This window comes from Sebastes fasciatus, chromosome 23, assembly GCF_043250625.1.
Source record: "Sebastes fasciatus isolate fSebFas1 chromosome 23, fSebFas1.pri, whole genome shotgun sequence".
Classification (NCBI taxonomy): Eukaryota; Metazoa; Chordata; class Actinopteri; order Perciformes; family Sebastidae; genus Sebastes; species Sebastes fasciatus.
This window is the reverse complement of record NC_133817.1, coordinates 21,024,892-21,041,544: the sequence shown is the minus strand read 5'-3', so window position 1 is coordinate 21,041,544 and position 16,653 is coordinate 21,024,892. Positions and strand designations below refer to the sequence as shown.

Genomic DNA, 16,653 nt, shown 5'->3' with positions numbered 1-16,653 from the left:
TTTCTCTCCACGGACTGAACTGTGAAATATACCACGGAGTCAAAGAATAAATAAAAGAGTAGAAAGCTTCCTGAGTTTCTCCTGTACCTGCTGTCAGTCTGTGTGGACTCATCAATCTTTCATATAGACGGCGTGTTCAGGGTCACTGTGGTTTATTGGACAGAAGAGTATTGTTACTGTGTGTACACATGAAGAGGAAAGACAGCTGAAAACAAACTATCAACCAAACTACACTGACCTCCGTCTGCCTTCTACATCCCAACATCACACACACATCTACTAGATCTATTACACTAAATATATAATAACATATAAATATATTATTCTCCACCAGACTTTCTGTACCAGACAGTGCAGAGAAGAACGGTAACACTTCATAATATTTGTATTTGTGTTATATATTATTATCATTGTTATTTATTATGTGAATTCTGTCTGGAGTTCATCCTTCATACTGACAGCAGCTCCCTATACGCTCACACCAACCAGACTCTGTACTCTTTTCTGAGGATTTAAACAAAAATCACTAACTTTTATATTCATTAGTTTGGTAACTCTTTATAATAACCATCATTTATAAATGGTAAATTGATTAATTGTTTAGTTAATTAATTAATTAATAGTTATTTTAATGTTAACGAGCAATGAAATTAATAATGTTTACTAATTATTAGTAATGCTATAATTTATGTTATTTTTTCATTAGTTTGTGTAATATGAAATGATTAGTCTATAAATTAAATATCGTATCATATCGTAAAACTAAGTTTAATTAATTTACCATTTATAAATTATAGTTATTATAAAGTGTTACCTGTATTTTAACTTCACCTTATTATGTATTTATTTGCTTATTGAATCCATCTTCGACTTGTTTCTTTTCTGCTTGTTTGTGAGAATAAAGTTTTATTGTGGTTATAAATATTAATTTCAGTGCAGCATTATGTTGACGAAAACTTGTCATTGGTCCAAACTGAACCTCCTGCCGACTGTTTGTTCGGCAGATGCATCCAGATCAGCTCAGGGAGGCTCCGAGACGCTCGCTGTGATGTCGTTCGCACACTGAACACAGTAAAGGTATTTTCCCAGAAGGCCGTGCTCACACAGTGAACACAGTAAAGTTATTACCCAGAAGGCCGTGGGACGCGTCTTCAGGCAGCAGCTTCCCGTAACTCCCCCGACAGCTTCGTCTCTCTGCTGCTGACGAAGAGGAACCTCAACAACAGTCGAAGGCTGCAGGTCGATTCTTAGAGAGAGAAGGTGTGAAGTGAACCCCCCCCCCATCCTTCCCATCAGCCCCTGGGGCAGCAGCAGCTCCTCTGAATCAGAGGATGATGCTGCTGTTTGGCCTTGAAGAGCTTCAAACAGAAGAAAGTCGACAGTCTGCAGAATCCTGAGCAGAAGATGATTCTTATTCCTTCACTTTAACACATTTGTTATTTATTATTATGTGAATTCTGTCTGGAGTTCATCCTTCATATTTACACTGACAGCAGCTCCCTCTACGCTCACACCAACCACTCTGTACACTTTTCTGAGGATTTTAAGAGAAACCACTAACTTTTATATTTATTAGTTTGTAACTCTTTATAATAAACATCATTTATAAATGGTAAATTCAAAGTTAATTAAATTTAATTAATAGTTATTTCAATGTTAACAAACAATGAAATGATAATTAATGATGTTTACTAATTATTAGTAATGGTATAACAATATTTATAACACTTTGTTACAGTAAACGTTTAGATGTAAAAGGAAGTTTTTATATTACAGGTGAAAACAGGATCTTTTCTTCCTTTGTTCTCTTCTTTCTGACGTTCTTTTGTCGTCGTTTTTTTACACAGAAATACAATCAAATAAATATATAATATAATATACTATACTACAGTCGTCCACCAACAACAGACCCAGGAGCAGCTGAAGAGGTCGGTCGATATACTTCCTGTTTGTGTCAGAGAGGTGTGAACGTTACCGAGTCTCCTGGGAGGGCTAATGTACCACAGAAGAAGAAGAGGAGGAGGAGGAGGAGGATCCATATTGATGAGGACGTTTACATCGATGTGGGAGGAAGAGGAGGAGTAAGGCATTCTGGGTAAAAGTCTTCATGTTTAAAGAGCAACGACACTCAGAGACATCAGATACACGGAGAGACAAACACTTGTCCTCTTTTTTATCATATCGCCTCTTCCTCATCTCTTCTTCACCTCTTTTCACCTGTCCATCAGATGTCCTCAGACCCTCCAACCTGTCCACCAGGTGTCTTCTGACCCTCCCACCTGTCCACCTGTCCACCAGGTGTCCTCTGACTCTCCCTCCTGTGTCATCTGACTCTCCCACCTGTCCACCAGGTGTCCTCTGACTCTCCCTCCTGTGTCATCTGACTCTCCCACCTGTCCACCAGGTGTCCTCTGACTCTCCCTCCTGTGTCATCTGACTCTCCCACCTGTCCACCAGGTGTCCTCTGACTCTCCCTCCTGTGTCATCTGACTCTCCCACCTGTCCACCAGGTGTCCTCTGACTCTCCCTCCTGTGTCATCTGACTCTCCCACCTGTCCACCAGGTGTCCTCTGACCCTCCCACCTTTAAATCACAGTCTCCCAGTTAGAGATCAGACTTCAGATCAGTGCTCTTTGACTCCGTCTGTTAGCTGACATGTAAACTGTGTTTCCTGTTTATTAGTTTTGTGTTTAATGTGAATATGAGACGTTTCAGAGTCTCTCAGCGTCTCCGCTGTCTCCTCCGTCTCCTCCGTCTCCTCCGTCACTCCTTTAGAGCCGCTGACTTTGAGGAAGCGAGATGAAGGACTGGAGGTCACTGATCTGAACGCTGCCGTGTGCTGCTGTGAATAATTTAATCTAAATTCCTCTCTGTGTTTCTCTAAAGGTCGACTGAATGTCGTATTTGATGGAAGCTCACGGGTCGTTCTGACAGTTCAAAGTGAATCATGAATGTCTGCAGATATTAATCTGATAGAAGAAGAAGAAGAAGAGAAGAAGAAGAAGAAGAGTTTAAAGCTTCGGGATGACTCCACGCCATGATGGTGGTTCGGAGAAGAAGAAACACAACAATGCAAAGACAGAATAATGTCTTCTATAAGTTAAAACTGTCTCAGGGCATTTTAATAAAAACATTAAAGGTCTAAAAACTCCTTTTCCAAACAGCATTAAGCCTTAAAGTTGAGGTGAAAGTTCAGTGGTGGTTTAAGAAGTTTTTTTTTCACTTCAAAACTCTTAATCTGAGCAGAAATCTTCTTTAAGAATATGTTCAGAATACAGGAGGCCAGGTTTCCCCCATCGATGTATAATCAGACCTGATACAGCGCCGCTCAGCTTCCTGTTTTCTCCAGCAGCCTCTCGTGGTATTGCAGCTAAAAATCTCCCTGAAGCCCCAAAAAGCATTTTCCCTCCAAAAAGAAAACCTCCACTGTAACGCCAAATTCACACAACCTCCTGATGGTTAGCTCGATGCTAATACATTATGGGCTTTCCCATAGACAGGCTAACTGAAATTAGCATTAGGATGCTATCGTTGAAGATTTTTACATACAGAAGAGTTAATACGAGGTCAAATAAACTCATAATTGGGAGTGTGCTAATAAAGAGAAAGTGTGTCTGTTACAAACAGGATGTAATAAAGTTTATAATCAGACTCTCTGACGATCTGCAGTCGAGTCACATTAAACAGCAGGAACAGGATTTAATGCAGATTCTCCCCTAAAGGCTCAATTACAGCTCGTTAGTCTCAGATATCAATTAACACACACACATACACGCACACGCACACACACACACACACACACACACACACACACACACACACTCTCTCTCAGGTAAACTACCTGAGGGGTTGTGGTGTCATGTTACAGAGATAGATGTAATTAAAGAGCGTAAATCTCTCAGTGATCTTCATCCTGCTGCTGATGAATTAACTCAGTTAGTTTCATCAGCTGAAACACACACAACTCTTCATCATGCCATTCAAGAAGCTATGATATATATAATGTGAAATTTGAGAATATTGAATGAAATCCTGAATATATGGGATGAAACTCAAATTTGTATTTTCACATTTCATTGAATATTCTCAGGATTTCATTCAATATTCTGAAATTTCACATAATATATATAATAATTTCCTAATCGGCATGCCATAATATAATATTAATAATATTAACAAGAACAGCTCCTTTAGCCTCCTTCCAGTCTGTTGACACTGTGAGACGGTGAGGAGAGAATCAATCCTCCTCCTTCACAGTTCAATCAGGTTGACCTTTTGACCTGTGAGACTCCCTCATGTCCAGCCAATTAGAGGCAGAGATGGAGGGGGCTGAGCGGCCAATCACAGCTATTGATCGGTTATTGATTGTACGACCACATTAAATGTCTATCTTAGTCTGAGAGTTTGTACAGATATAGTCACGTGGAAGTACGTTTTCACAGAGCGTGTTCCATGAGGAACACTAAACGCCGTTGCACGTGGTCAGTAAGACGCCATGGCGGACCCTCCACACCAACACGCTAACGGAGTGGAAGAAGGTGGGGGTGGGAGGGGGGGTGGTGGTGGAGGGGAGGTATGAGTCAGCGACTTGATGAACGATCAGACTGTTTAAAACACCATAAAGAACTGATGAGCTCTGAGAGTATGTGTGTGTGTGTGTGTGTGTGTGTGTCACCTCAGACTCCCGGGTAGCTCTGCAGGGAGCCATCAATCAAACATATTGATTGACAGCTCAGTGCTCACATAGAGAGCTTCTGTTTAATGTAAACACACACACTCACACACACATTGATCGGAGCTCCTCTGGGTTCTTTTTGTCCAGTGATTTAAGAGCAGAGTGAGACCTCCTCTCTGACTGCTGATGGACTACATGGATCTCTCTGTGTGTGTGTGTGTGTGGCTCCAGGGTGGTTACCATGGTGACGACAGCATCCACAACAGGAAGGGGAGGAGTCAGATTATTATTATTATTATCATTATTATTACTATTATTATTATTATCATTATTATTAGTCAGCTGGTACCTGAATGATCTGAGACTTCTTAACTCATCAGAAATCACTTTAGAAGAAAACAAGCATGAACTCATGCAACCACTCACAGGTGACCTCTGAATCATGTGACCTCCAAATCAGATCTTAACTGTCTAACTCTAACTTTGGTCTATAACAACCCAGAAGGACTTCAGCTGGTGTTATAACTGATGAGAAACAGGAGGAAACCCTCCAGATGGAGCTCTGAAGGAGAATATCTCAGATTGTATCCTGTGAACACTGAGACAACCTGAACATATCTCAGCTTTATATCTTCATTTGATGTATTTATTGAAGGTTGTTTGTGTATTTTTATATATATTTTTTATGTATAGCTGCAGGTTTTCTGTGATATAATAAATAAAAATGAAAACTGCAGTTTGTTTGATAAAGTTAGATGAGGAAGAGGAAGAAGAAGAGTTTTTCATCTCTGGCTGTAAAGTTCAGAACAACAACAGCAGGAATATTAAAATAATAAAGACATGAGAAGCTATAAAGATGTACGATTAATAAAAAATGAATTCCTTATGAAGTATTAAACAATAACAGAAGATTGTGTTTTTTCCTCCTGGAGGAGATTTAAAGGAAGAACTCCACAAACTTTACTGACATATTTATTTTTATTTGTATTTAATGTTTCGGGACTTAATGAAGGAGCTCCGTGTGTTTCTGTTAAACTCTACTGATTTGGAGACAGATGACCTCCTCTCTCTTTATCTCATAGAGACTCTTCAGAGATTGGTTGGCCAATGATCTTCGCACACATTTTGATTTGGCTATAAAGTTAAGTTTCACAGATAGACTACTGAGCCAGGCTGTGCTGCAGTACAACAGGACACTCTGAATCACTGAGCTGAGAAATAGAAAAATAATCTGGCTACTGGCTCTAAAAGATCTGAGTCTGCGAAGAAAGTAAATGCGTTGCTGTATCTTCTTACAGGTAAATTCAATGTGACGGGTCCATGATAGGGTGGAATCAGGTATGTGTATGAAGAGACCTGTTTCATTTCTACTTTGTGAATTGTAACTGGAGGCAGCTGACAGTCGGGAGGAAGGCCAAAAATAATTTCTTCTGTCTTACTAGTGTTCATGTCAAGTCAAGTCAAGCCAATTTTATTTGTATAGCCCAAAATCACAAATCACAAATTTGCCTCGGGGTGAATTACAATCTGTACAGGATACGACACCCTCTGTCCTTGAAAGTGCAACCCTCACATCACACAAGGAAAAACTTAACCAAAAAAAATCATTTTAACAGGGAGAAATCCTCCAGGAGGATTCAAGCAGCTTCCAAGCATCGCCAAACAGATAGAGCCAGAGCAACACGACCTCCTCTCGACGCCAAACCGGTAGAGTCAGGGCAACACAACCTCCTCTCCACGCCAACCAGATAGAGCCTTAGCAACACAACCTCTTCTCGACGCCAAACCATGAGAGACAGGGCAACACGACCTCCTCTCCACGCCAACCAGATAGAGCCTTAGCAACACAACCTCCTCTCCACGCCATATAGGTAGAACCAGAGCAACACAACCTCCTCTCAACGCCAACCAGATAGAGCCTTAGCAGCACGACCCCCTCTCCATGCCATATAGGTAGAACCAGAGCAACACAACCTCCTCTCCACGCCAACCAGATAGAGCCTTAGCAACACAACCTCCTCTCCACGCCATATAGGTAGAACCAGAGCAACACAACCTCCTCTCCACGCCAGATCGATAGAGCCAGAGCAACACGACCTCCTCTCCATGCCATATAGGTAGAACCAGAGCAACACAACCTCCTCTCCATGCCAACCAGATAGAGCCTTAGCAACACGACCTCCTCTCCACGCCATATAGGTAGAACCAGAGCAACACAACCTCCTCTCCACGCCAGATCGATAGAGCCAGAGCAACACGACCTCCTCTCCATGCCATATAGGTAGAACCAGAGCAAAACAACCTCCTCTCAACGCCAACCAGATAGAGCCCTAGCAACACAACCTCCTCTCCAAGCCATATAGGGAGAACCAGAGCAAAACAACCTCCTCTCGACGCCAACCAGATAGAGCCTTAGCAACACAACCTCCTCTCCACGTCATATAGGTAGAACCAGAGCAACACAACCTCCTCTCCACGCCAACCAGATAGAGCCATAGCAACACGACCTCCTCTCCACGCCATATAGGTAGAACCAGAGCAACACAACCTCCTCTCCATGCCAACCAGATAGAGCCATAGCAACACGACCTCCTCTCCACGCCATATAGGTAGAACCAGAGCAACACAACCTCCTCTCCACGCCAACCAGATAGAGCCTTAGCAACACGACCTCCTCTCCACGCCATATAGGTAGAACCAGAGCAAAACCACCTCCTCTCCACGCCAGATCGATAGAGCCAGAGCAACACGACCTCCTCTCCACGTCAAGATAGACAGAGCCCGAGCAACACAACCTCCTCTCCACCATGAACCTAGAGAGAGGACCATATTTGTTTTTAATTCACAGTTACTTAGTAATATAAATTTATGTTACCCATGCCAATAAGCCCCCATGGACTGAGGTAAGTAATGATAAGAGCATTTTTGTAACACCATTCAATTAGCCAGTCAACATTACTCTGGTGCAAACTGAGGTCATCGCTGTCAAGTCAGCAGAGAAATTAAGGTGGAATCATTGGAGTACTTTAAAAGAAGTTGGTTGGGCACACTGGTGATGCAATCAGCAGTGTACAAAGTAAATAACATAGGTGAACTAATGTAGCCTTGAGGTGCTCCAACATCAGTCCTGATGGAAGAAGAGAGTGTGTCATTTATTTGACGACTCGCTGTATTCTGTTTGTAAGAAATGATCAGCATAAAGATGTGAGAGTCGAACATCACAGAGAGTCAGTAAACTTCAGAGTCTCTGAAGAGACTCCGAGCTGAAACACGTAACACCTGACATATTTATTATAATTAGAAACTAATAAAAAGAAAAAAGGTTCTATAAATAAACTGACTATTTAGTCAGAATGATACTGCTCTCCCTGGACCAGCAGAGAGCTGGACCCCTCCCTCTATAGTGGAGGTAGAGACAGAGGAAACATGGGAGACAGGGAGTCACCCCAGTACCAGAGTTTAATATCATAATAAACACATTTAATAAACTGAACACAGATATTATTTCTCCTGCAGTCAGAGGAGAGCTGATAAAGTTCTCAGTTATTAAACCACCGGACCCAGAGTCAGACTGGATCTCCTCATGATCAATAACATGTTTAATTTTTCTACATTTAAAGGAAACAGAGACCTGGTCCACTGACTGAGGATCTATGGATCCGGATCCTGGTGAAAAACCTGGACGGAGACCTCTGTGCGCGCTCCCTGCGGGTCCCTAAAGTAAAAACTCCTCCTCTCGGGAGCGCGCAGACCTGCCTATTGTCAACCGCTGGAGACGGTTCAGCTCGGTGCGTAAAAGGAGAGAAGAGAGATCCGCGAGGTTTCTACCGACACACCCCCAACCGGAGAGAGAGAGAGAGAGAGAGAGAGAGAGGAGGAGAGAGAATAGAGAGAGAGACATAGAAAGAGAGAGACAGAGAGAGAGAGAGAGAATAGAGAGAGAGGAAAGAGAAAAGAGAGAGAGAGAAAGAGGGAGCATAGAGAGAGAGAGAAGAGAGAGAGAAAGAAGAGAGAGAGAAAGAAGAGAGAGAGAGGGAGCATAGAGAGATAGAGAGAGAGAGAGAGAGAGAGGGAGTATAGAGAGATAGAGAGAAGAGAGAGAGAGGGAGTATAGAGAGATAGAGAGAAGAGAGAAAAAAGAGAGAGAAAAGAGAGAGAGAGAGAGAGAAAGAAGAGAGAGAGAGGGAGTATAGAGAGATAGAGAGAAGAGAGAAAAAAGAGAGAGAAAAGAGAGAGAGAGAGAGAGAAAGAAGAGAGAGAGAGGGAGAAGAGAGAGAGAGAAGAGAGAGAAAAGAGAGAGAGAGAGAGAAAGAGGGAGTAGAGAGAGAGAGAAGAGAGAGAGAGAAAAGAGAGAGAGGGAGTATAGAGAGAGAGAGAAGAGAGAGAGAGAAAAGAGAGAGAGAGAGAGAGAGCGACAAAGAAGAGAGAGAGAGGGAGAAGAGAGAGAGAGAGAGAGTATAGAGAGCGAGAGAGAGAAAGAAGAGAGTAAAGAGAGAGAGAGAGAGAGAGAGAGAGAGAGAGAGAGAGAGACTGTGTGAGTAGTGTCAGAGTAGTGTGTGTTTCCACTCCTCTCCAGCAGCACCTGTGTGACCGGAGAACCGGAGAACGAGCCGCTTCCAGCCGAACCTCCTCTCTCTCTCTGCGGGGAAACACACCGGAGGAGTCCGGAGGAGAGACCGGAGGAGGAGGAGAGCATGATGTCTGCGGACCAGAGCCAGCTCCGTGTCCGGGTCTGGAGCGGGTTCGTCCTGGTGCAGCTGGACTTGTTGCTGCTGGAGGAGGAGGAGGACTACGGACACACCAGGACCGGTTCTAACGGATTCTAGAGGAAAACTGAAGAGTTTATTCTGGTTCTGTGGATGTGAGTTAGTCCGGAGTCCGGAGTCCTCTCCCTGGACCGAGGACCGAGGAGGACCCGCTGGTCTCGTGTGGATCTGTTTGTTTTACGCTCCTTCTTCTTCTTCTTCTTCTTCGGTTTTACGCGCCGGTTCCGGTTCGGAGGGTTCGGTTTTGTCTGTCTTGAGGAGAAACTCTGCTGATTCTGATCCAGATGTTGTCCAGCTGCTCGGCCGCTCCGTGAACCTCCTCGAACGAGCCCCTACAAAGCTTCAGGACTTGGCTCCAGGACCGGTGCTACGGGACCAGGACCAGGACCGGGCTCCGGGTCCAGCATGGCGGGCGGAGTGGCGGCATGGCTGCCGTTCGCCCGCGCGGCGGCCGTCGGCTGGATGCCGGTTGCGAGCGCACCGATGCCGGTTCCCCCGTTCGAAGAGAAGCGCGGGCACGCGGGACTCCTTGTGCTCAACGTGAGCGGGACAAAGTTCCAGACGTGGCGGGAAACCCTGGAGCGGTATCCGGACACCCTGCTGGGCAGCACCGAGCGGGACTTCTTCTTCCACGAGGAGACCAACGAGTTTTTCTTCGACCGGGACCCGGACATCTTCCGCCACGTGCTCAATTTCTACCGGACCGGAAGGCTGCACTTCCCGCGCACCGAGTGCATCTCCGCCTACGACGAGGAGCTCGCGTTCTTTGGCATCATCCCGGAGATCATCGGGGACTGCTGCTACGAGGAGTACAAAGACCGGCGGCGGGAGAACCAGGAGCGGATCCAGGACGACGAGGACATGGACCAGTCCGGGGACCTGGTGGCTCCGGACCTGGGCTTCCGGGAGAGCATGTGGCGGGCCTTCGAGAACCCGCACACCTCCACCATGGCGCTGGTCTTCTACTACGTCACCGGCTTCTTCATCGCGGTGTCGGTGCTGGCCAACGTGGTTGAGACGGTCCCGTGCAACCCCGCGCCGAACCGGGTCCAGGTGGTCTCGTGCGGGGAGCGGTACGCGCTCGCCTTCTTCTGCCTGGACACCGCGTGCGTCCTGATCTTCACGGTGGAGTACCTGCTGCGCCTGATGGTGGCACCGAGCCGCTTCCGGTTCATGAAGAGCGTGATGAGCGTCATCGACGTGGTGGCCATCATGCCCTACTACATCGGCCTCGTCATGACCGACAACGAGGACGTCAGCGGCGCCTTCGTCACGCTGCGTGTCTTCCGGGTCTTCCGGATCTTCAAGTTCTCGCGACACTCAGCAGGACTTCGCATCCTGGGCTACACGCTGAAGAGCTGCGCGTCCGAGCTGGGCTTCCTCCTCTTCTCCCTCACCATGGCCATCATCATCTTCGCCACCGTCATGTTCTACGCCGAGAAGGGCTCCAGCGCCTCCAAGTTCACCAGCATCCCCGCCGCCTTCTGGTACACCATCGTCACCATGACGACGCTGGGGTAGGTGATGCTGCGGAGGAAAGTCTGTTGTGTTTCTGTTTGTTGGTGAACTTTAGTTTCAGTCTCTCACTGCGTTGGTGAAGTTTCCAAAAGAAGTTTTTAGATGGTTGAAAGCTCTGGTAGTTGAGTGGCTTTAAACCATCAGAGGAGTCTGAACTGACCTGGAGTCTGTTCTAAAGTCTCACTATCTGCTGCTGGACGTTTACAATCCGATCTCAGACGTCTGGAGCAGATTCAACCTGTTGGTTGTAGAAATATATTTATATAAATCTCTGTTCTCTTCTCTTTCGGCTGCTGTTTTCCAGATGTTTCTCTGTCCGTGGTGCTGAAACGGTCTCATTCGTTGCTGAAGCTGTTGTTTTTCATAAATCCATTATTGTGGTCTGTAACAGTCTGTCAGTAGGTCGGTATACTGACGCTGTAGTGTGACTGTATCCAGACTGTCTGATGGTGTTTGATGTCTTCGCTGTGAGACAGATGTTCCTGGTTCTGAGGGAACATCACAGCTGGTTCAGGTTCTACTGTTACCTGATGGTTAACCCTTTTAAAGGGACTAGATGTAAGAATCGTAAATTTCGTGTTAACAGTGACATCTGTGGTCAACGTAGACTTTCATTGTGTTGAAACCTGCCACTTCCTGTTAGGGTTTACTGGAGGAAACCAGCTTTAGTTAAAGGTTACTGTAGAAACAGCTCTTCATTTAGTTCTATTATAGATGATTATATCATCTATAAACTTTGTGTGTGTGTGTGTGTGTGTGCTGAGCGTGCTCAGTAGAGTAAATCTCTTCAGTTGTAGTTTGATTCAGTTTGAGGATCAGAGACAAAAACCTGAAAACCTTCTTCTTCTTCTTCACCGTATCAGGTCTGATTATACATCGACGGGGGAAACCTGGCCTCCTGTATTCTGACTATATTCTTAAAGAAGATTTCTGCTCAGATTAAGAGCTTTTAATTGAAAAAAAAACGTAAACCACCACTGAACTTTCACCTCAACTTTAAGGCTTATTTCATTGTTCAACACAGGACATTTCAGTAGAATATGACAATAGAATAGAAATAATTTTTACTGGCGTCTGGTAGTCTCTTTCAGTCCAACATGGTGGAGGCGTAGCTCTGCTGCTGGACGCTGATGTTGACATGGAACCAACTATTGACTTTAACTTCTTATCAATATACGTTGTTTGGTTACTGTCTTCAAATGTCCAAAATGTCTCCTCCTCCTCTTCGTCTTCATCCTCTTCTCTTCCTGTAATTGACTCCTCATCCAGGTCAGTTAAACTCTTGTTGTGTTGCTCATCACTCAGCTGTCACACTCATTACATCATTAAATGATTAATCAGTCATGTGACTCAGATTAATAATTAATCGCCTGATCAGAGAACTCTGTTCAGTCAAATCAATCAAACTGGGATTGGAATATAAACGTGACTTTTTCTGGTTTCACTCTGTTTCTCATAAAACTAAAAAACTTTAAAAAGATGATCTGAATCCACCTGTCACATGTTGGACACACCTGTGTGTGTGTGTGTGTGTGTGTGTGTGTGTGTGTCTCATGTGTCAGTTAATTGAAGATCACAAACACACACATGTATAATTTAATCACATGACCTCCGGCTGCTGAGACACAATCTGTGTTCAACCAATGACGTACAAGTAGAGAACCTTTTCAAAATAAAATAAATAAAACACACAGTCAGACCAGAACTGAGTCTGAATAAGATCCAGAACAACTGGAGAACTGATGATTATAATCAGGAACTGATCAGATAACTGAGGTTATTGATCTGTCATCAGTCTGTCATCATGATAGATAACTGAGTCCGTCCTGTTCTCTGCTCTCTAATACTGAACCATGATGGAGGAGTTCAGGGAACATGCTGCTGTCTGCTGGTCTAGGGATGTCACGATACCAGAAATCTAGTAGTCGATACCAATACCAGTGAATTTCCACGATTCTCAATACCCAATTTGATACCACAGTAAAAAAAAGGAAAATGATGAGACCTTATTCCTCAGGTATAACTCAATGACTGTAAGAAAACAGCAGAGGCTGTACACGCACACACGCAGTCTCTCTATATAAATCCTCAGATTGCGGTAGTTCAAATTCACTGACATGGTGACAGACCATTAGACCATTAAATATTTATTTTTAAAATGCTAATGTTATATTTTGATGACAATAAAAAAGCACCGCTTTTCAGAGATTTAGCAGTAAACAACAAAAGATAGAAATTCAGTCCAGTTCTGTTTTTTCCCCCACGAGTGAATCCTCTTCTCGAACAAATCAATAAAGGATCTCTGAAAAAGCAAACAAACCCAACATATCGACGGCGCTGTTGTGTGTGTGTCAAACTCTGACACACAGAGAGCAGAGGACAGAAGGCCTCAGAGAGTTACTCGCCAAACGGAAAATCCACCTGTATTTGGCGCTTGTTAATTTCGGTCACTGATTACAGGCATCGTACGGTACCTTCGGTACTGTAGAAAAAGAGTATCGTCACATTTTTTGAATTTTGGCATCGACTTGAAGTATCGGTTCTCGTGACATCCCTACTGCTGCTGTCTGCTGGTTCGGTTCTGTTGAACAGAAAAGACAGGACGCGTTGACTTTTTAAATATTCAACTAAATCAACATCTGTCCAGAACATCCTGTCTAAAACTAGTGGTTTACACATGTTGAGATAACAACACTAACATTATAATAGTCTCATCGTCTTCTTCTCCCTCTAACACTGAGCCATCATTGAAAGTGTTTTTGTGTGTTTGCCTCATATCAGCAGTAGTGTGATTAGTTTCTAGTGTCTTCATGAACCTCCAGGAAGCGTCAGGTTATGAACCAGCAGCCAGAGGAGGAGTTGATCCTCCAGGTAGCTCTTGTCTCCAGACCGGGTCCAGTTTTAGGTTTACCTGTGAAGACGTCAGAGAACTAAAGTTGTGCGTTAAACACCTCAGACTACACAGAAGGTTGTAACCTGACTGGCTGCTGTCATACTCTGATACGCATCGCTGGCTATTTTTAGTTTGGTATCACTTCAATTCAATGAGCTCGGAGTTCATAGTGGATTCTGTTCTGGGTTCACCACGGTGACCAGGATCAGGTCACAGAGTCAGCAGCCCTGTTACAGAGTAGACGTCACGGTGACGAGATTTGTACAAACTTGTGACAACGCCTGGTCTTACCGATTACATTGGACATTTTACAAGAAGAGATGACGGTATACATGTGCAGAGCGCTGAGTCTGATCTTTACCGTTGGGTGGCGGTGTGTCTGGCCCTCTCCGGTAGAGCTTTCTCTGCGGAGCTGCAGGTTTCCAGCTGGCGCTGCTCCATTGTGCACACCAGCTGTGACCGCTCCGTCGTCCTCATGGTGATTACCTTATTAACGTTATGGTTCCCTTATAGCGTTGGGTTTAAACCTGAAATATTGCCAAAAAGGCAATTTTGCTTTTTCACTTCGACAGCAAATCCTTCGCCATCTCTCGGTCTGTCAACTCTCTCTCGTCCCGTGTGTGAAATCTGGCTCCTGCTACTCTGAGCTATGATTATACAGAGCAGAAACTTTAACTTTCATTTTGTAGCGTCCAAAAGCAAAATGACGGTGGTGGCGGTGGGCAAGTAACGTCATCGGTGTGCGCCTGACCACCATGTGACAGTGGTAACACCGGTAACACCGGCAATCCTGTTACAGAATGGTGTTTCTTTGCCCTCACAAATGATCTCTGATGACTACAGACACTGGTTTGCAGAGAACAAAGTCACGAGAAAACTGATATTTTAGTTTTTACAGAATCCGCATTAATTTAATCTAATCTTGCCAATAAGAAAGAGAGAGATGGGGTTTGACAAGAGATTCGTTAGCCTCGTTAGCTTAGCAGATCCATTAATTTGATCAAGCAGGAACCAGATCTGAAATGGAAGTGGACCTGCTTTTTATTATTCAACCAAAAACCACCACTTTCCTTGAACCATTTTCTAGCAGGCAGTAGGAAGTCAGGGTTGGTTCAGACCGGACCAGCAGGCAGCAGCTCTTCAGTGTAAATCACCTTGAGGGTCTTTTATTTCGCGTTCCACTTGAAGTCAACAGGAAGTAGTAAATCAGGGTGATTTCCTTTGTGGCTTTCAAAGCGCTGCAGTAGAAGGAGGTGATAAATCGATCCCAGATAACGGATCTGAAATGGAGATCTGGTGCTGCTGGAACTGATTTTTACAATAAAACTCTTCATGGCTGTTTTTAGAGTCACGGTTTCTCTTCTTCTTCTTCTTCTTCTTCTTCTTCTTCTTCTTCTTCTTCTTCTTCTTCTTCTTCTACTCTCTGTGTGGGCTGATCCGCTGTTAATGCTGCTAATTAAATTAATGCATTAGCAGCTCAGAACCTCTAAGTGATTATTTTTAATGGTTTCAGTAATGAACCACCTCAGAGGAGCAGCCGAGCTGAAAAGATGTTTTGTGTCGTCAGAAGAGAGTTCGGCTCGTCCCCAAAACGCTGCTGCTGTTTAATTAGGAAATGACCGTTTTAATGACACTCAGAGACTCGGAGGTGATCTGTGGACGCCACACAATTAGACCAGGGAAGGAGAAGAAGAGGAGGCTGATTAGAGGAAGAGGGACGATTAGCATATGTGGACTGATGAGGCATTTCCCTAAACTCAAACAGGGAGATGAGTGGGAGCGAAATTTGCAAGATTATAAAGTCGTAAATTGACTTCTGGCCTCACACGGGGCACCAACAGTGGTCTCCTGGTGAAAGTCTGGTGTTTTTAGACCCACCCATCCATCCCGACCTCCTCTCTACGCGCCGTTCACCGCTCTTTATACTTCCTGGTTCATGATTACGTAGATTACATTAATTTCGTGGGATATATACGGATATACAGTATAGTGCTTTAGCTGTGATCTGGTTTATTTTTATATGAGTGGACCAAACGTTTCATCAGGTCCATAAAGACCTGACAGATCAGGGACTCTGGTGATCCATTTGTCCTCCATCCCTTCGTCTCTCTCGAGCTTTACTCCCCCCCCCCCCCCCTCTCCTTTGTGACGAGTCAGCCAAAAGCGACTAGAAAACAATTTATCCGAGTGGAGCTCCGGCCTTTCAGACAGCAGAAGTGAAATAATAGTGTGAGTGTCGTGGCTCATTGATCCGGAGCTGGCTGTGAATATCAATGACAGACAGATAAATACGCTGCTGCACAGCTGCAGCTCACCAACACATTCACAGTTAAACTGTGGCAGGAGGAAGAAGAAGAAGAAAAAGAAGAAGAAGAAGAAGAAGAAGAGGAGCTCGTTTTATTAACAGAAACACAGTAGGTCCACATGAAGGATAAACCCACCCCAGAGACTCTCTTCATCTCTCTCTCAGATCAGCTGGAGTCAGCAGAACGACGGTAGAGATCTGACTGTAATCCTCCTCCATCACCGCTGCTCCTCCATCTTTACAATACGCTACGCTGATATAGAAATATACTGTTAACCAGTGGCGGCCGGCCAATAGAGGGCCACGGGGCCTGGCCCCACCCACCTTGAGCCACCAAAAAAAAAAAAAAAAAAAATTATAAAATTATAAATTATAAAAATTATAAAAATTATAAAAATTGTCAATATGTGTGTTTTTGACCTATGGAATATACCCGTAATATTTGTAAAATAGGATAACTGCGCCAAATATCTGCTTTCCTCCTTGAACTCTCTGC

The 16,653-nt window shown here is 44.4% G+C and overlaps 2 protein-coding genes across 5 annotated transcripts in view; one reads left to right on the top strand and one right to left on the bottom strand.

The window, feature by feature from the left end:
- Window positions 1-16,653, bottom strand: part of ovch1 (ovochymase 1) — a 208,259-nt gene that overhangs the window by 53,140 nt on the left and 138,466 nt on the right. The gene's annotated exons all lie outside the window — the stretch shown is intronic.
- The window catches only part of LOC141761837 (A-type voltage-gated potassium channel KCND2-like), a 45,730-nt gene continuing 38,205 nt past the window's right edge, over window positions 9,129-16,653 (top strand). Inside the window, exon 1 of one of the 2 annotated variants that reach the window (XM_074625475.1) lies at window positions 9,129-10,958. In XM_074625475.1, coding sequence (XP_074481576.1) covers window positions 9,847-10,958 — 1,112 coding nt within the window. In that variant the 5' untranslated portion in view covers window positions 9,129-9,846. The remainder of the gene's footprint in view (window positions 10,959-16,653) is intronic. The other variant, XM_074625473.1, reaches the window with a different exon arrangement.